The sequence below is a fragment of the Erinaceus europaeus genome, chromosome 15 (genome assembly GCF_950295315.1).
Source record: "Erinaceus europaeus chromosome 15, mEriEur2.1, whole genome shotgun sequence".
Lineage (NCBI taxonomy): Eukaryota > Metazoa > Chordata > Mammalia > Eulipotyphla > Erinaceidae > Erinaceus > Erinaceus europaeus.
This window is the reverse complement of record NC_080176.1, coordinates 28,438,165-28,457,617: the sequence shown is the minus strand read 5'-3', so window position 1 is coordinate 28,457,617 and position 19,453 is coordinate 28,438,165. Positions and strand designations below refer to the sequence as shown.

The 19,453-nt window shown below is 53.0% G+C and overlaps 2 protein-coding genes across 4 annotated transcripts; one reads left to right on the top strand and one right to left on the bottom strand.

The window, feature by feature from the left end:
- Window positions 1-10,857: 10,857 nt before the first annotated feature.
- Window positions 10,858-14,809, top strand: METTL27 (methyltransferase like 27). Of its 3 annotated transcripts, none has more exons than XM_060173495.1 (6): window positions 10,858-10,876; window positions 12,323-12,449; window positions 12,858-12,986; window positions 13,160-13,295; window positions 13,530-13,622; window positions 14,495-14,809. In XM_060173495.1, exons 2-6 carry the CDS (start codon window positions 12,327-12,329, stop codon window positions 14,755-14,757), a joined length of 744 nt encoding a protein of 247 aa, XP_060029478.1. In that variant the 5' UTR covers window positions 10,858-10,876; window positions 12,323-12,326; the 3' UTR covers window positions 14,758-14,809. The 3 variants fall into 3 exon arrangements, with proteins under 3 accessions (XP_060029478.1, XP_007518071.1, XP_060029477.1); XM_007518009.3 differs by lacking the exon at window positions 10,858-10,876 and adding an exon at window positions 12,011-12,140; XM_060173494.1 differs by lacking the exon at window positions 10,858-10,876 and adding an exon at window positions 12,165-12,246.
- Window positions 14,810-15,334: 525 nt separating this feature from the next.
- Window positions 15,335-16,749, bottom strand: CLDN4 (claudin 4). Its single transcript, XM_007517961.3, has one exon. It carries the CDS (start codon window positions 16,621-16,623, stop codon window positions 15,991-15,993), a length of 633 nt encoding a protein of 210 aa, XP_007518023.1. The 5' UTR covers window positions 16,624-16,749; the 3' UTR covers window positions 15,335-15,990.
- Between the last annotated feature and the right edge of the window lie 2,704 nt (window positions 16,750-19,453).

The following is a 19,453-nucleotide window of genomic DNA, read 5'->3' as shown; positions in this document are numbered from 1 at the left end:
AGAATTAAAAGAGAGAGGGAGAGGGAAAGCCTATCATTAGTGATTCGGGTGGAACCACAGGCCACACTGCTAACAAAATAAACAAGACACAGGGTGAGGAATACCAAGGGCCTGAGCTCACTCATGGGTGAAACCCAGCAGTCAGCAAACAGATTCAGTGGAGTAGGGTCAAGCCGGAAGGGCCAGGAGCTTAATCAAAGAGGGAGAGTGTCGGTTATTCAAGATGGAGGAGTTCTGGGGGCGAGGGGGGGGTGGGCTGCTGGTGTGACTTAAAGTCCCCAAGAGCAGACAGAGTTTGCAAATCCCAGCAGGTCTACAGGGGAGGTCAGCAGCTGTGCGGCGGATGGGGGAGGGGGGACGGGGGCAGGGGTCACTTCACAGGGGACACAGAAATTAAGGCATCAGGCCACACGTCTGACACTGAACCTGCATGCAAAGGGAAGGTTAAAATCAGAGGCCATGCGGCCGGGTGGTGGCGCACCTGCTTGAGTGCACATGTTACAGTGCGTAAGGATCCGGGCTCGAGCTCCTGGTCCCCACCTGCTGGGGAAAAGCTTTGTGAGTGATGAAGCAGGGCTGCAGGTGTCTCTCTATCTCCCCCTTTCCCTCTTGATTTCTGTCTGTCTCTATCCAATAAATAAATTAAAAGATAATAAAATAAATATATTTTTTAAAAAATCAAGTGTATTTGAATATACCTAAAATAGACCTACTAGCCTTTTCCAGAATGGTGACTCCAAATCACATCTTTAAATTCCTGATTATTAAACAGTTTGTTCTGCTTTAGATCTTAATGCTTTTTCAGCCACCGGCTTCCAGATGCTACCATGACGCCAACCTGACTTCCCTGGGCAGACGACCTCACCAATGTGTCCTGGACCCCCACCTCCCCAGAGCCCTGCCCCACTAGGGAAAGAGAAAGAGGCTGGTGGTATGGATCAACCTGCCAACACCCATGTCCAGGGGGGACCACCTTCTGCACCCCATAATGATCCTGGGTCCATACTCCCAGAGCAATAAAGAATAGGAAGCTTCCAATGGAGGGGATGGAATACAGAACTCTGGTGGTGGGAACTGTATGGAATTGTACCCCCTCTTTACCTATAATTTTGTTGATCATTATTAAATCAATAAAGAGAAAAAAATCAGGGACCATAACAAAAACAACAAAATAATGAATAGTAATAAAATCAGGGACTGGGCGGTGGCTGAGTGCAAACATGTGCAAAGATCCAGGTTTGATCCCTTGGTCCCCACCTGCGGGGGTGGGGGTCTGGTGGGGGGGGCAGGCTTCACGAGTGGTGAAGCAGGGCTGCAGGTGTCTCTGTCTCTCTCCCTATCTCCCTTTCCCCTCTCAATTTCTGTATCTAATAAATAAAAATGTAAAATAAATAAAAATAGGGAATAGGGCGGTAGCGCAGCAGGTTAAGTGCAGATGGTGCAAAGCACAAGGACCGGCATAAGGATCCCGGTTAGAGCCCCCGGCTCCCCATCTATAGGAGAAGTCGCTTCATAAGCGGTGAAGCAGGTCTGCAGGTGTCTGTCTTTCTTTTATTTGTTTGTTTATTTATTTATTCCTTTTTGTTGCCCTTGTTTTCTTGTTGTAGTTATTGTTGTTGTTATTGATGGTGTCGTTGTTGGATAGGACAGAGAGAAATGGAGAGAGGAGGGGAAGACAGAGAGGAGGAGAGAAAGATAGACACCTGCAGACCTGCTTCACCACCCGTGAAGCGACTCCCCTGCAGGTGGGGAGCCCGGGGCTCAAACCGGGATCCTTATGCTGGTCCTTGTGCTTTGCCCCACATGTGCTTAGCCCGCTGCTACCGCCCGCTCACGAGGTATCTTTCTCTCCCCTCTCTGTCTTCCCCTCCTCTCTCCATTTCTCTCTGTCCTATCCAACAATGATGGCATCAATAACAACAATAACAATAACTACAACACCAATAAAAAAAAACAAGGCTAACAAATGGGAAAATAAATAAAATCTTTCCTTTTTATAATACTTTTTAAGATGTTATTTATTAATAGAAAGATAGGAAGCGAGACAGATAGAACCAGACATCACTCTGGTATATGTGCTTCCAGGGACTGAACTCAGGACCTCATGCTTGAGAGTCCAATGTCTTTCCATTGCACCATCTCCCAGACCACTCAAAATCTTTTTTAATATTTTATTTATTTATTAACGAGAATGATAGGAGAAGAGAGAGAAAGAGCCAGACATCACACCAGTACATGTGCTGGTGGGGGTTGAACTTAGGACCTCATGCTTGAGAGTTCAGTGCTTTATCCACTGTGCCACCTCCTGAATCACTCAAAGTCTTTCTACACATTCTTAACCCTTTCTTCTCTCAGTTACTGTGTTCTGTGTTGAGGTCTTCTTACCGACAACATAATAATAAATCAGCCTATATTCTGAGTCTAAAAATTTTGGAAATTCCCTATCACCAAGACAAGTATCCAGAACATTCCAGACAGCTCAGGTAACCTCCAGAATAGAAAGAGAAACAGCCTTGGATAAAAAAACCAAACAAAGCAAAAACTGAGGTGACTCATACTCCAAGGCCATTCACAGCAGAGAAGCCCCAGCGGGTCAGAAAATGAAGGAGTTTCCGGAAGAGGTGTTCTGGGGTAAATCACACACCTGAGATGCTATCTCAGCCTCATTTGCAGACAAATAAAGAAAGCAAAACAAAACAAAACAAAAAAGCGGCTGCCCGGGGGAGGCATCAGGTGTGGGTGAGCGTGACCTGGGCGGGGAAGGCGGCTCCCTGGGAAATGCAGAACCTTGGATCAGAAAGAAGAACTTAGCTAAATAGTAATTACTCTTTCTCCCTGGTTCTTGCTATGTCCACGCCCTGTCCGGATGAGTTATGACGCCCAGTCCCAGAAAGTCACCCACTGGGGAAGGGGAACAAGGGAACGTGCGCAAGATGGCGTGGAGGGCTGTTTGGGGTTGGTCTTGCCAGGAGATGGATGAATAAACTGGGTGGATCCATTCGAGAGATGACTAAGTCTCGGTTAGAAAGAATGAGTAAGACGCAGACTCATCCAGGTGGAAAGACCTGGAGAACACTGGGCTATGACTGGGAGGGGAAAGTGACAGAGCAAAAGGTTCTGGTGGGATAAGATTTCTAGAGGGATGTTTTCAGGGGCCGAGTGGTAGCAAACCACTCCCCCCGGGATCCTTACGTGGTCCTTATGTGGGTCCTTGCACTTTGCGCCATGTGCGCTTAACCCACTATGCTACCTACCGCCCAACTCCCCTTCTTCTTCTTTTTATTTTATTTTTTTTGTTATCTTTACTTATTTATTGGGTATAGACAGTCAGAAATGGAGAGGGAAGGGGGAGACAGAAAGGAAGAGAGACAGAGAGACATCTGCAGCACTGCTTCACCACTGCAAGGTGGGAACCAGGGACTCAAACCTGGGCCATTGTGCATTGTAACATGTGTACTCAACCAGGTGTGCCACCACCCAGCCCTGGGTTTGCCAATTTCAACAGCCTCTGTTATTTTCCTCAATTAGGGCAGCGACCTGGGTAGGCACAGCTCTGGAGAAAGAACAGAGACAAAGGTGGTGTCAGCTGGCACCTGCCTTAACCCAAATGGGTACAGCTAACATCTGGGGTCAAAGGGCCACTCCCCTGCGTGGCAGAGACAACAGGCTTCATCAGGGACTTGAACTTGGGGCTGGTGGTCCAGGTTTCAGCTAACCAGTCAGCCTCCTGGGATCTGTCCCCCTCCCCCTCTCTTCCACCTTATGCCCAGAGGCCTTTGTCCTCATGTCTGTAACCAAGCCACAGTGGCCACATCTTCAAAGAAAGAAGGGGAGAGGGCAAGAAGCTCCTGAGGGATGGGTCTGCCCAGACTCAAAGCTTTATGGGGTCCCGCCCTGTGACTTCCATTATTTTCCTTTGGCCAGATGGGGTGGCTGTGGGGGGCCGGGGTGGTGGGGGGGGAAGCGGGGGAGGTTGTGGCTGGGCTGTTATTTAACCTCAAGTCATCTAACTGTTGTCATCCAAGGAGCTGGAGTTACTGGGCTGAATCAAAAGCAGCAGCCAGACTCTACCCCAGCCTGGTGCTTGTGAGTTCCTGGCTTTTCTAAGTGCTCCCCCCATGTCCAGGACTCCTCCCCTCCCCCTCTACAGCCTTGGGTGGGGGTGGGGGTGACCAGAAGATGTTGAAACATGTTTTCACAGGCAGCGACCCTTTTAGGAAAGGGCTGACTTGGGAAAGACGGTTCTGTGTGACCATCGGGGTGAAGTCTGGGTCCTCCAGGAGGCGTGTGTGTGTCCCTAATGCAAATCGCTCTAGAATAGTCATTTTCTACCCAGTCCCTTCCTTCCTTCCTTCCTTCCTTCCTTCCTTCCTTCCTTCCTTCCTTCCTTCCTTCCTATCTTTCTTTCTAAAAAAAAAAACTTTATTTATTTATTTATTTATTGGATAGAAACAACCAGAAATTGAGAGGAACTGAGAGATAGAGAGGGAAAGAGATGAGAGAGACACCTGCAGCCCTGCTTCACCACTTGTGAAGCTTTGCTCCAGCAGGTGGGGGTCCAGGAACTTGAATTCAGACCCTTGCTCATTGTAACATGTGTGCTCAGCCAGGTGTACCACCACCCAGCCCCTCTGCCCAGTTTCTTACAAAACCAGTATCTTTTCCCTCCACCCTCCTCCCTCTCTCCCTTCCTTCCTTCCTCCTTTCTTTCTTTCTCTCTCAGTTCTGGCTGATAGTGGTGCTGGGAATTGAACCTGGGACCTCAGAGCCTCAGACAAGAAATACCCTTTGGGGCCAGGTGGTAGTGTACCTGGTTAACTGCTCACATTACAATGTGTAAGGACCTAGGTTCAAGCCCCTGGCCCCCACCTGCAGGGGGAAAGCTTCACGAGTGGTGAAGCAGGGCTGCAGGTGTCTCTCTGTCTCTCTCCCTCTATGTCTCTCCCTCCCCTCTCAATTTCTCTCTGTCTCTATCCAGTAATAAATAAATAGATAGAAGGAGGAGGAGGAGGAGGAGGAGGAGGAGGAGGAGGAGGAGGAGGAGGAGAAGAAGAAGAAGAAGAAGAAGAAGAAGAAGAAGAAGAAGAAGAAGAAGAAGAAGAAGAAGAAGAAGGAGAAGAAGAGTCTCTTTGTAGAAGCATTATGCACTGTGCTATCTCCCCAACCCTGCAGGAACCAATTTCAGTCCTTTCGTTTAATTAAGGAAGCAGATTTATTTGTACAAATCCAAGGCAAAGGGGGCTGGGTGATAGCACACCGGGCTAAGCACACATAGTATGAAGCACAAGGACCGGTGCAAGGATCCCAATTTGAGCCCCTGGCTCCCCACCTGTAGGGGTGTCTTTTCACAAGCAGTGAAGCAGGTCTGAAGGTGCCTATCTTTTTCTCCTGCTCTCTGTCTCTCCCTCCTCTCTCAATTTCTCTCTGTCCTATCCTATAAAAATGGCAGTGGTGGTGGTGCCGGGGAAATGGCCTCTAGGAGCAGTGGATTCGTAGTGCTTACACAGAATCCCAGTGATAACCCTGGAGGCAAAAAAAAAATCAAAAACAAAAAAAACAAATTCAAGGTGAGAATATTTTTTACTCACACCCCTGGGAATATGGGGGCTTGGGGGCCTGGGGGGATGGTGTAGGAGGCCAAGACCCATCTCTCCCCTCTTCTGTCCTGTTTCCACCATGGGTGGCATTCTCCCTGTCCCCTTCCTGTCCTAACTCCCCTGGTGTTTGCTGGCACCAGAGGGTTGCATATCTGTCCCTGTGGCCCCTCAGATGACACCACACAGTGACATCCACTCAGCACTCCCAGACACGGCTCCTGGCAAGGGCAGGCTGGTGGCGGGGAGGGGGGGACCTAACTGGGGGCATCACCGCATAGTGTCTCCCAGGCCTAGACCTCGTGGTGGGGGAGGCCAGAGATTCTGTCCCCAGACTCTGCTCCTCCTTCCCTCTGTCAGGCCCTGGGACAGGAAGCTTTTTCTGACTCACGACTGTTTTGCTCCCTCTAACACCCCAGTCACCTCAAGGCCTAAGCTTTGGGAACCCCCAGCCTTTTCAGTGTCTTTGGACACTCTCCACCTTCACACTCAGCTGTCACCAAGATGGCTAGTAGAGTTGGGTCATCAGGAAAAGTTTTGGGGGTAGGGGTCCAGGGGTAGTCAAAGCTCAAGTTTCAGAACCACAGTCTGCAAGCGCAGATGTGTAAGCCAAAGGCCACGGGCTGCGGGTGGCCAAGCAGGACAATCACTCCACGATGGAGTCTGAAAGTAGACGACCCTGTTGGGCCAAGATGGCAACACAGACAGGAGAGCAGCTGAGCTGTGTGAGGACAGAGTGTTTCCATGTGTGAAGATGGGGGAACAGTCAGCCAGGGGTGCTCCTGAATGCAAGCATTAGAGACCCCTGGTGGGGGGCAGGATTCGCACGGTAGAACGTAGCTTTTTCCTTGATAACTGAGCAGGGCCAGGCTGGGCAGGGGAGCAAGGAGGCCCCACTCTGCCTCCCCCCAACCACAGCTCCCTCCCACTTGACTTGCTGTGTGTGTGTTTTGTAACTCCTCCAGGACCCGGGGGGTTGGGGGGTTGGGGGGGTGGGGGGGTGGGAACACACCCGTTCAGACATCCCTTTGTCCCAAGGGGGTGTGTGTGGCTTGTCTCCTTATGGAGCTGAGCTGTAGTGATTGTGATTTCTTTATTCTCACTGTCAAATTTATTTTAAAAATTTTAAATATTTATTTAGTGGATAGAGACAGGCAGAAATTGAGAGGAAGGGGGAGATAGAGACGTAGAGAGACAGAGACACTTTCAGCCCTTCTTTATCACCCATGAGCTTCTCCCCTGCAGGTGGGGACTGGGGGTTCGAAGTCTTGTGCCTGTAACACATGTGCTCAACTAGGTGCCCCACCACCGGGCCTCTGTTTTTATTATTATTATTTATTTCCTTTTGTTGCCCTTGTTTTTTTATTGTTGTTGTTATTAATGGTGGTGTTGTTGGATAGGGCAGAGAAAAATGGAGAGAGGAGGGGAAGACAGAGAGGGGGAGAGAAAGACAGACCAGACCTGCTTCACTGCCTGTGAAGCGACTCCCCTACAGGCGGGGAGGCGGGGACTTGAACCGGGATCCTTACGTAGGTCCTTGTGCTTTGCACCTTGTGTGCTTAACCCACTGCACTACCACCTGACTCCCTTTTTTTGTTTTTGTTTTTGCAAGTTCACGTGTTTCAATTCTTAGCTTCCACATGTGAGTGAAACCATCTGCAAGTTTTCTCTCACTTCTTACATCACTGAACATAACTACCTCCAGCTCCATTCATGTTGCCCCAAAGGACACAATATTGTCTCTTTTGACTGCAGAGTAGTATTCCACAGATGTCATAACCTCTTTATACTGCCATCTGTTGGTGGGCACTTAGGCTGCTTCCACCCTTTGGCTGTTGTGAATAATGCAGCTATGAGTGTAGGGAGTGCATATACCCCTTACAATTAGTGTTTGCATGTCATTTGGAGAAATGCCTGAGTGGAGTTGCTGGCTCACAAGGTAATTCCATTTTTTTATTTAAATTTGTTTGCAAGGTTTCTTTTTCCTTCCTTTCTTTCTTTTGCTTCCTCTTCCTTTCTCTTTCTTTATTCCTTTCTTTCTTCCCTTCCTTCTTCCTTTCTTCCTTTTTATGAAAGGGAACTGGAAGACCACTACAGCTATGTGGTGCTGGGGACAGTCTAAGGCCACACACACTCACATGCTCAGTCCTGTGCTCTGACAGCTGAGTCACTTCCCTGCATATGCAATATTACAATTTAAGTCCCAGAAACCCTGGGAGACCTCTCAGTCTGCTTTGCTTCAAAATCCAGTGCCTGGCCCCCTAGGAAAGATGGAACAGTGAAAGAAGAAGGGACAGGGCAGTGGCAGGGCCCGGGGGTGGGGGCAGCCTCCTACAGCTGGAGCTGCTGCTGACTTAGGTGGGAGCATGGTCCCCAGCTTCGAACTTGGCCTTTATCCCAAGTGAGTTCAGATGTGGAACATGAGTCTTGTCTGCGTTTTTATTATTATGTAAATATGTATTTGCATATTATCAGGGTGGTTCCAGCAGGCAGCCAGAGAGTGCAGCCAACAAAAGGTCAAGTTCAGAGGTAAGAGCTGGGGTCCAGGGCAGGGATACACAGCATAACAGTTATGCAAAGAGACTCTCAGTGGTGTGGGAGGTGGCTAAGTGGATAAAGCACTGGACTCTCAAGAATGAGGTCTTGAGTTCAGTCCCCAGCAGCATATGTACCAGACTGATGTCTGGTCTTCTATTCCTCTCATTAATAAATAAAATCTAAGGGGGGGGCAGGTGGTGGCACACCTGGTTATGCACACGCACTACAAGGACCAGTGCCCACCTGTAGGGAGAAAACTTCATGAGTGGTGAAGCAGTGCTGTAGGTGTCTTTCTGCTTCTTTCCCTCTTTATGTCCCCCTCTCCTCTTAGTTTCTGTCTCTATTCAATAATAAGTTAAATAATAAAAAAAAAAAACCTAAAAAAACCAACACACACACACTCATACCTGAGGCTCTGAAGTCCCAGATTTAATCCCTCACACCACCAGAAGCCAGAGCTAAGTAGTGCTCTGGTAAAAAAAAAATCTGGGGTCCAGGGCTATGTGGAGGGGCGTCTCTGGGGGTGCTGGGGAGCAGGGACCTCCTGCTCTCCTCCTGGCCTAGCTCCTGCTCCTCCCCCTGCACCTGTCAGCAGGTCTAATCTTGGGTTTCTGTTCTCTCTATCCTTCCCTCTCTACCCCCCCTCCTGCCACCCACACCCCAGGTGAGCTCACCTCGTGGAGGCTTTAAACACATTCATGCTGGGGACTTTGTGACTGCCCTGCGGGTGGCTCCAGCCTGTAACTATCCCCTGAACTTTGATTGTGTGCACCTGCCACCCCCATTCTCCACCTTCCATTTCCTGCCCATCGCCCCTTCCTCTCTGCCTGGGCTATTCTGCCCCCACATCTGCAGGACACCCCCCAACCTCCATGCTGGGGTCCTGCTCACACCCCTCCCTCCTCACCCCCCCCCACACTTCTTGGCACCCCAATCCAGGAGGCAGAACCGACAATCATTTTAAAACATCTGGAAAACAGCCACACAAGAAGAGGTGGGTGTAATAACCCTAATGTCTTCGCTGGCCAGTCAGCTTCTTTTATTTATTTACTTTTTGCAAAGAGATCTAATTGGCTTATTAACCGATAAACAAAGCAGACAGGAGAGAGGAGGCCCCCCCCACCCCCCAGCCAGCCGACTTTAATAGCTAACCAAACACGCCCAACCGGAACTGTATTTTCTTCACTGTGCTGCTGTTTTGACCTCTCCCTCCCCTCCCCGCATCTGGGGATCTGGAACATTCCAGGCTCACCACATAGGGGTGGGGGCACCGGGGTTCCTCTTCCCTTGCTCCACTGGCTAGTGCTACAGCTTCTGATACTCTCCACCCAGGATGACCCAAAGTGAGCTCACCTGGGCTTCCTGGAAGAGGCAACAACAGGTGAAACTCACCTTCCCTGGGATGGACTTCCCCACTAGAGTCTCTTTTATGCCCAGAACTCCAGGTCATGTGTCTTAGAGGATCTGAAAACATTTTTTATTTATTTATTTATTTATTTATTTACTTATTTTTTATTTAAGAAAGGATTAATTAACAAAACCATAGGGTAGGAGGGGTACAACTCCACACAATTCCCACCACCCAATCTCCATATCCCACCCCCTCCCCCGATAGCTTTCCCATTCTCTATCCCTCTGGGAGCATGGACCCAGGGTCATTGAGGGTTGCAGAAGGTAGAAGGTCTGGCTTCTGTAATTGCTTCCTCGCTGAACATGGGCGTTGACTGGTCGGTCCATACTCCCAGTCTGCCTCTCTCTTTCCCTAGTAGGATGGGTCTCTGGGGAAGCTGAGCTCCAGGACACATTGGTGGTGTCTTCAATCCAGGGAAGTCTGGCCGGCAAGAGGATCTGAAAACATTTTAAAAATCATTTTTTTAAATTATCTTTACTTATTGGATAGTAACAGTCAGAAATGGGGTAATAGAGAGGGAGAGATACACCTGCAACACTACTTTGCCACTTGCAAAGCTTTCCCCCTGCAGGTCAGGACTGGGGGTTCGAACCCTGGCCTTGTGCATTGTAGTATGTGCGCTCCCCACCCGCAGGGGAGTCGCTTCACAGGTGGTGAAGCAGGTCTGCAGGTGTCTATCTTTCTCTCCCCATCTCTGTCTTCCCCTCCTGTTTCTATTTCTACCTGTCCTACCTAACAACGATGACATCAATAACAACAACAATAAAAAAACAACAAGGGAAACAAAAGGGAATAAATATTTAAACAATATTTTTTAAAATTACAATAAAAAATAAGTACATAAAGCAAGGGAGACAGCATAATGGTTCTGCAAAAAGACTATCCTACCTGAGGCTCCAAGGTCCCAGGTTCAATCCCCATACCACCACCAGCCAGAGCTGAGCAGGGCTCTGGTTAAAAAAAGAAACAGTTGTGGTCCGGGAGGTGGCACAGTGGATAAAGCATTGGATTCTCAACCATGAGGTCCCGAGTTCGATCCCCGGCAGCACATGTACCAGAGTGATGTCTGGTTCTTTCTCTCCTCCTAACCTTCTCATGAATAAATAAATAGATTCTAAGAAAAGAAAGAAGAGAAAAGAAGAGAAAAGAAGAGAAAAGAAACAAGTAAACAAACCAGCCACTTACATCCTACATCCAGCCTGTGCTGGGTAGGTGTGCTTCCCAACTTAGGAGCTGTGTTCTTGGCAATATCTCCCCTCTTTCTTGCTCAGCTACTCCTAGGACTTTGGAGTGACAATGGGGTGCCCTCGACCATCAAGGGCCACAGATGGTTGTAAGTAGTAGCCGGACTCTCCTGTGGGTGGGTGGGTGAGTGGAACCTTCTTCAGAGATGCCATGTGGGAGGGGCCTAGGGTCCCTGTGTGAAACTGGAGCACAGCACTCCCACCCGTAGTGTGTGGGCGGGTTGTCCCACATCCACATGCAAAAGGACCTATGACTTGGGATCTGAGTAGGAAAGAAGAAAAAGCTGGCCACTGGTGTCCCCTAGCTGGCTCTACCTCAGCCACCAGAAGCCACCACGTCCCTACTCCCAATGCTCTCCATTCACTTCCCTTCAGTGTTACAAACACCACATGCAGGACTGGGTGATGGTGCACCTGGCTGAGCACACATGCTACCATGAGCCAGGACTCATGTTCAAGCCCTTGGTCCCCACCTGCAGGGAGAAAGCTTTGTGAGTGGTGAAGCAGGACTGCAGGTGTCTCTTTTTCTCTCCCTCTGTGTCTCCCCTTCCTTCTCAATTTCTTTTCTTTTTTAATTTTTTTCTTTTCTTTATTTATTGGAGACAGCCAGAAATCGAGAGGGTAGGGGAGATAGAGAGGGAGAGAGAAAGAGAGACACCTGCAGCCCTGCTTCACCACATGCAAAGCTTTCCATCTGCTGGTGGGGACCGGGGGCTCGAACCCGGGTCCTTGAGCACTGGAACATGTGCGCTCAACCAGGTGCGTCACCACCCGGTCCCCCTTCTCGATTTCTATCTCTATCTAATAAAATAAATTTAAAAAAGAAAAATTATACGAAAAATTATCACTTGCACATAGTAAGTGGAGTCAGGTTGGCTGCCAGGGCCCAGGGAGCGAGCTCAGCCTATTAGAGCACCAGCTTGCATGTCTAAGGCTCCAGAGATCACGGGTTCAATCCCCAGCACTACCTTGTGCCAGGGCTCAGCAGATCTCTGGTCTCTTCTCTCTCTCTTATTCTCTTTCTTTGAAAAATAAAGGCAACTCAGAGGTCCCCACTGCCTAAAAGCCCAGACTTGTGCGCGCATGAAGGAATTCCAGGCCCTGGAGCGTCCAGGACCACAACGGAAACTAGACACCAGAAGGTTTGAGTCCAAACGCGGGCAGGAGGCGGGCCAAAAGAGTGGAGTTCATTGGCTGCTTGCGGGGAGTGGGGAGCTGGTCTCCGGATCTGTCCTGCTATTGGCTATTTTTATACAGGAAGACCAATCAATAGTTGTATTAGGTAGGGCGGGGCCAGACTCAGGCAGGCCCCGCCCCTCGTTCCAGCGCCCACCTGCGCGGGTCCCAGCGGTGGTGAGTGACACAATGGGGTAGCCAAAGGGCGGTGCCGGCCCTGAGCCCCGGGTGCAGTCTGTGCTGGGTCCCCGCCTGTGCATATGCTGCAGAGCTGGGAAGTGGGGTGAGGCACGGGGGTGGGGGGAGAGAGGCGACATTGGCCTAGAATCCTGAGACCCTGTGTTCCCCCTCCCTCCAAGGAATATGGTTGAAGAGCAGGGCGGAAGCCTACCCGAGGTGCGGGCGCGGGTCAGAGCCTCCCATGGCATCACCGACCTGGCCCGCAAGCTCCGCTTCTATGACCGCTGGGCTCCGGACTATGACCAGGTAAAAGACTAGGTCACCTCCTGCTGGCCGGGCCTCCATGTCCTCGTCTGAAACCTGGACCCAGCCTTGCACCTGTCACGTGGGGTGGGCCACCCACAGCAGCCAGGCCCTCTGGCCAGATTGAGGATCCCAGGATAGCAGCCCCTGGCCCCTCAAGATCAGGGGCCAAGACCTCCCTACTATGGGCAAAGGGGCTGCCTGGAGGAGGCGGCACCAACAGGTCACTATACCCAATAGTGGACAGGGTCTAACTGCAGACCTGTGCCCTTGGGACTCTCTCCTGAAAGCCCCAGCTAAACCCAAGTCCCCAACACCCAGAGAGAGAGAGATTGGAGTTTGGCCATTCCCTAGACCACCCCACTCAGCCCTCCAAACACAGAGGTAGCCAGATCATCCCTCTGTCCCCAGGACGTGGCCACCCTCCAGTACCGTGCCCCCAGCCTGGCCGTGGACTACCTCGCCCAGGCCCTCAAGGGCCCTCCTGGAGCTGCCTTGGTCCTGGATGTGGCCTGTGGCACCGGCCTGGTGGCTGCTGAGGTGAGGCTTCCCTACCTCTGTCTGCTCTCCTGTCCCCAAACCTGCCCCCCCCACCCTCCAGCTCTCCAGCCAGCCTTGGCCCAGGGGTTCTGTCCTTTCATACCAGGACACCCTCGTGCAGGGAAGTGGAGGCGTAGAGAGTGATGAGCTCTCCCCCACTCCCTGGACCCCAGCTGCAGGCTCGTGGCTTCATCCAGCTGCATGGGGTGGATGGGAGCCCAGGAATGCTGGAGCAGGCACAGGCCCGAAGACTCTACCAGAGCCTCAGCCTCTGCACCCTGGGCCAGGAGCCCCTACCTAGCCCTGAAGGTACCCTTGAGCCCAGCCCTGACTGAGCCCCCTCATTGCCCCCCTTCTCTGGCCAGTGCTCCATCTTCCATGTCCCCAGCTCCTTCCACAAACCCCCATTCTCCTTCTGAGCACCCACCCCCATGTCCCCCACGGATCCCCAAGACCTGGTGGCCGCCATGCATCCCCTGGGTGGGCTGAGACCCCTCGCAGGTCGAGTCTCCTTGTCTCGGGTCCACCCCTCACCCCTCACAGGGACCTTTGATGCAGTGCTGATGGTAGGGGCCCTGAGTGACGGCCAGGTGCCCTGCAGCGCTCTCCCTGAGCTCCTTCGAGTGACCAAGGCAGGTGAGAAGCAGCCTTGCCCACCACTGCATACTGACCCCCAACACACACACCCTGGCATGAGCTCACCCCTGGGCTGGCCTTGGGGTCTAAGCCATCAGAGACCCCAAGCTAGCAGGAGGGCAGATATGTACTAGCTGCCTCTTACCCACCCTCACACTCTGCTCACAAGTCGGAGAGATGGGGACCAGGTGGGGACCAGGGAGTCCCAAAGACACTTGTGTCCCAGAGAAAGTGGGGCTTCTCCTCTGGCCCCCTCACCCCAGCCAGGCTGCAGCTGAAGCAGGGAAGGCCCAGGAAGATCTCACTTCAGGGAACCTTGGGGAGGAGAGCTCACAGGCAGAAAAATCCCATGACCCAGGGCCAGTGAAGATCTTCCTGTCTGCCACCAGTAGTGCCCTGCTTTTCTTCTCCTTCCCCCCTCCTCCAGGAAGCCTTCCAAACTGAACATGAGTGTACTGTAGATGTCTGGGGAAGGCTGACGGGACTCATTCATTTATTCATTCATTCATTCAGCTGGAGTTTCCTGGCTATCTGGCCTCCCCTTTCTGCTTGTGGGGAAACTGAGGCTGAGTGAAGTGAAGGGTTTGCCCAAAATCCTTGTGCTCCCTTCCTATGTGTCCTTCTGCCCAAGGCAGGGTCCAGAACAGAGCTCAGTGGTAGAGCATGGACCTGGCTTGTGAGAAGCCTTGGCTTTGATCCCCAACCTTCCCCCCCAAAAAAAAAAAAAATCCCATCTCCAAGGAGACCATCACACCAGAATGCAGGGGCTGGCCCAGGGACAAAGCCTGGAGGACCTGTGCCCCAGGGGGATAGCATGAGGGAGGGGACCCGCCAGGCCTGGCCCAGCCCCTCACCAGCCTGCACCTGTGCAGGTGGGCTGGTGTGCCTCACCACCAGAACCAACCCCTCCAACTTGAGCTACAAGGAGACACTGGAGGCTGAGATGGCCAGGCTAGAGCAGTCTGGGGCGTGGGAGCGCCTGATGGCCCAGCCTGTGGACCACTGGGAGCTGGCCACTGCCAAGCACGAGCTGCCACCTGATGCAGCCAATGACAGTGACGGCTTCATCTCAGGCATTGTGTACCTGTACAGGAAGCAGCCTGCCACCCTGGGGGATGGAGGGAAGGAGGCCTGAGCCATCTTACCCCAAGCAGAGCTGCATTAAAAGAAGCCTAGCAGCTCTGGGACTCTGGCTTTGTGCTTTCACCTGGACAGAGAGAGCAGGAGTGACAGACCTGTCTGTGTCCCCTGCAGGTGGCTCTCTCCATGGAGAATGGGAACAGGGACTTGAACAGAGCTACTCCAAGAGGGAGTGGTGGGAGGGCTCCATGGAGGAGGAGGCCACCTGGAGCTGGGCTGGGCAGTCAGGACCAGCAGGATTCTCCAGGGGGGGGCGGGGACAGCCAGAGGCGGCCCCAGCAGGAGCTGGGAGGTGGGACCTGCAGGTGACCAGACCAGACTGGCTGCCCAGCCAATGCTGTCCACCACCCCCGTGGTGTCCTCACCCACCTGTCCCTCCTTCCTACCCTTGGGATCTTGGGGTTGACATCCCCCCAGGGTCCTGCTTCCTGCGTCTACCCGATTCACGATACCCCAAGCCAATTTTATAAGTGTTTGCAGCTCTCTCTCTCTCTTTCTCTCTCTCTCACACACACACACACACCCTTGCTGCCACCCCATTCTCCCCACTGAAGTTACACGCCATGCCTGTGTCTTCCTGAAGACAGGTTTCCATTTTATTGTAGAAAATAATAGTAACAATAATGACAAACAAGCCTTACATTACAAAACAAGAGCCCCATCTGGAGTGGAGAAAGCCTTGGACTGGCCCAGGATGAGAACCAGAAACTGACAGCCCCTCCCCCCACTCCCACCCAGCCCCCACCCCGGGGATGGCCAGTGGCCTTGTGGAGGCAGCAGGGTGAGAGGTCCCTGGGGTGTGTGAGGTGAGTGGGGGATTTGTCTGTCTGCCAAAGCCCGGGATCCCCTGAGGCTTGGGGAGAGGGAGTCAGGGCACAGAGAAGGGTGAGGGTAGCCAGCATGGTGGCCTCTGCATCCCTTAGCCCCAGCACTCCCCCAAACCAGCACCTGCACCACTCCCCTCCAAACCCATCTGTCCACTCAGTGCAGGGGAGGGAGTTGGCAGATCAAAGGAGGGGGACGGGCCCCACTCAGTGCCCCAGTGAACCGGCCTGTCCAGCAGGTGCGTTCACCACTCCACGCAGCTCCTTCTCTCAGTCCATCCATGTGAGCGAGGAGGGGGCTTCGAGACCACGGAGGTCCCAGAGGGTGCGGCCCAGCCCCAAGACCACCCACGCCGGGGTCCGAGTACAAGAGTCCAGTCCGGGGATGAACCGGGGACGTCGGCTTACACGTAGTTGCTGGCGGGCGCCGAGCGGGCAGCGGAGTACTTGGCAGAGTAGGGCTTGCGGTCGTCGCGGGGCGGGCAGGAGCAGCAGAGCAGAGCGCCCCCAAGCAGCAGGAGCCCCGCGGCTGCCCAGCCGATGTAGAGTGAGGCCCCCATCTCCCGCTTCTGCCCGGAGGCCACCAGCGGGTTGTAGAAATCCCGGATGACGTTGTGGGCCGTCCAGGACACTGGCACCAGTACCAGCAGGCCGGCCAGCAGGAAGACCACTCCCGCCATGATCATGGTCTTGGCCTTGACGGTCTCGTCCTCCACGCAGTTGGTACATTTGCCCCCGACCACCGAGAGCAGCACCCCGAAGGCTGCGGCCACGATGCAGACCACGGTGAGAGCCCGGGCGGCCTGCAGGTCCTGCGGCAGCGCCAGCAGCGAGTCGTACACCTTGCACTGCATCTGGCCGGTGCTCTGCACCACGCAGTTCATCCACAGCCCCTCCCAGATGGTCTGCGAGGTGACGATGTTGCTGCCGATGAAGGCCGTCACCCTCCACATGGGCAGCGCGCAGCTCAGGACTGCGCCCAGCCAGCCCAGCACGGCCAGCGCGATTCCCATCACCTGTAGCCCCATGGACGCCATGGCGCGGCGGGGGTCTGACCCTAGGGGTCGGTAGCTAAGAGTCTGCAGGGGTGTCCTGGGCTGTCGCCTGGAATCTGGCAGCAGTGCCCTGTCCTCAGGAGTCACTTGGGAACAGCTCTTGCAGGTGGCACAGCGTCTCGGGAGCCTGCGGCTAGAGGGCTGGTTTTATAGCTCGGCCCATGGGCGGAGGCAGAGGGAGGGGCTTCCCCCCTGAGGGGGGCGGGGAAGGGCTCCCCCTGACCAGTTTCTCTGGATTCCACAGCCCAGCCACAAAACAAGTGGAAGGCCCCAACCCCAGGTCTCTGAGTCATAGGGAAGCAACCCGTGTCCCCTGTCCCCAGGCCCCTGAGAGGAGACAGGCCCTGAGTCAGCCTGCAGGGTATGGTCCTGCATCGTGGTTTCTCTCTCTTTATCTCTCTCTCTCTCTCTCTCTCAGGCTGGGTTCTTAGCCCCTAGGGAGACATCCTGAGAATGTGCCCATGTCCCTCTGCAGATCTTTGATGAAGGTGGATATCCCCCTACCCTCCCCCAGGGAAACCTACCCTGAGCACCTGTTCCCCAGCCTTGAGGTGGGGGGCAGGGAGGTGACACAACCAGGCCCTGGGGACTCCAGTAGATAGCTGTTTACTCTGTTGGTTCACACGAAAACAGCCAGGGTACAAAGTCCCCACTGGCCCTGGAAAGGGAGGGGCTGGGGGTGGGGGCTAGCCCGACACCCCCTCCCCCAAGGTACTGGCAACTGGTGGCAGGGAAGGGGAGGCGGCTGATGGAGGAGGGAGAGGAGGGGAGGCCTGGAGGGGGTAAGGGACTGGGTGTTGGGGTCTAGTCCAGGCCTGAGCTCTGCAGTGAGGCAGGGAAGAGTGGGGGACACAGGGCTTCAGATGCCCAGAAATGGGGTGGGGACAAAGTAGGCAGGGCAGGAGACCTCAGCTCAAGAGGACCTCATTCAGAACAGAGGGCCCAGACGCCTAGAAAAAAGGATTTGGCGGGGGGGATAGCATAATGGTTAAGCAAACAGACTCATGCCTGAGGCTCCAAAGTCCCAGGTTCAATCTCATTCCCTGCATTACCTTAAACTAGAGCTGAGCAACAGTGCTTTAGTAAAAAAAAAAAAAAAAAAAAAGAATTGGGAACTGGTGAGGGCCCAGCACCACTGGCTTAGGGGAGCCCTTCCCTCTCTGCCCGGCTGCTCAGTCTCTCTGTTCCCCACCGAGCTGGGGAGACAGGGCCACTAAGGCATCCACAAGCTGTGTGGCCCCTCAGGCCAGACCCGGGTACTTGAAATCCCTGCTGGAAGCCACCAGGCACGTATGAGCTGGACCACAACCAGGATAGACTAACTAATGGACTGCAGGGCCAGTGGGAAGAAGCAGACATTATGGGGAAATTAAGGCCTCGTACACAGTTGACCTGAAACACGTAGTGGGTGCTCAGTGAGGCCAAAGCTTTGTCTTGTCTCTGGAGCAGGCTCATACCAACAACGCAAACAAGGCTGGTTTCTGCCCAGACCGCACCCTCTGGGACTTTCCTTACAGGGTCACCTCCTGCAGACAGCCACCCCACGGTGACAATAACCACTTTCCTGCCATGACCTCACTCTGGCCTCCCAGTCACTCACAGGACAGGACTCTCCCCACCTTTGTACAGGGGGAGAAACTGAGGCCTGAGAGATGGGAGGGGAGTCCTGGCACCCCATCACCTCAATCTCCTTAGCCATGCCCTTTCCCCAAGCTTCCCACCCTCTAGGCAGCTCTCTGAGCATAGAAATGAGGTGACCTAGTGGTCACCCCACCAGTCCCTCACAATTTCCTGCCTGTCTTTCTGGGACATTGCCAACTGGTGCTGGGAGGGAGTGGGGTGGAGAGTAGGCAGGCCACAGAACTTTCCACCTGTGGCCCAGGAGAAGTGACTGGAAGTTGTGAGGGGCAGCCAAGCAGGTCAGGGAAATGGGAGACTGCCTGGGTGCCCCCAAGGGACAGGCCCAGAATCAGGGGAGGTCTGGGGGAGCTGGGGTGTGAAGGGGGAGCTTGAGGGCAGTTCCAGGGTCCAGATTGGTTGTCCAGCTCTGCATGGACAGGGTGTGAGGAAGGTTTATTGATCCTTGATGTTCTGGGAGACTCAGTTGAACTCACCCATCATCCCAGGAAAAACACCAGCAGCTTGGGAACACTTTTGGGTCTGTTCTGAGTCCTCAAGTCCTGGGCCTGGCCCCCCTCAAACAGCTTGGTGCCATGACACTTAGACTGCATCTGCCATTTCTCACCTTTGATTTGAGGGCATCTTGACAGTTTATTCTTCTTAAGTATTATTATTATAAATTCCCTCTCTCTCTCTCTCTCTCTCTCTCTCTCTCTCCAGAGGCAGAAACTTTCACACACATGATTTCACAGCTCGTGAGTCACTTTTTCTTTCTTTTCAACTTTCCCCCCCCTTTTTTATGTTTTTTTTCTCATTGCCAAGACCTCATTGCTCCAAGCTGACTTTTTCAGGTAGAACGAGGCAGAGGACAGGGGTAGATAGCATAATGGTGATTCAAAGAGACTCTCATGCCTGAGGCTCTCAGGTTCAATTTCCCCCCACTCCTCTACCCCCCAAACCACCATAATCCAGAGTTGAGCAGTGCTCTGGTAAAAAAAATTAAATAAATATGTGGTCCAGGAGGTGGCACACTGATAAGGCTTTGGACTCTCAAGCATGAGGTCCTGAGTTGGATCCCAGGCAGCACATGTGCCAGAGTGATGTCTGGTTCTTTCTCTCTCCTCCTATATTTCTCACTAATAAATAAATAAAATCTTAAAAAAATTAATTAAATAAATAAGGCAGAGAGAGA

Bases quoted from the DNA above. Each gene is read 5' to 3' on its own strand.
- CLDN4 (XM_007517961.3), bottom strand. From the start codon at position 16,623: ATGGCGTCCATGGGGCTACAGGTGATGGGAATCGCGCTGGCCGTGCTG.
- METTL27 (XM_060173494.1), top strand. From the start codon at position 12,224: ATGCTGCAGAGCTGGGAAGTGGG. The intron at 12,987-13,159 runs GTGAGGCTTCCC...CCTGGACCCCAG, and splicing joins CCGGCCTGGTGGCTGCTGAG to CTGCAGGCTCGTGGCTTCAT. The intron at 13,623-14,494 runs GTGAGAAGCAGC...GCACCTGTGCAG, and splicing joins CCTTCGAGTGACCAAGGCAG to GTGGGCTGGTGTGCCTCACC.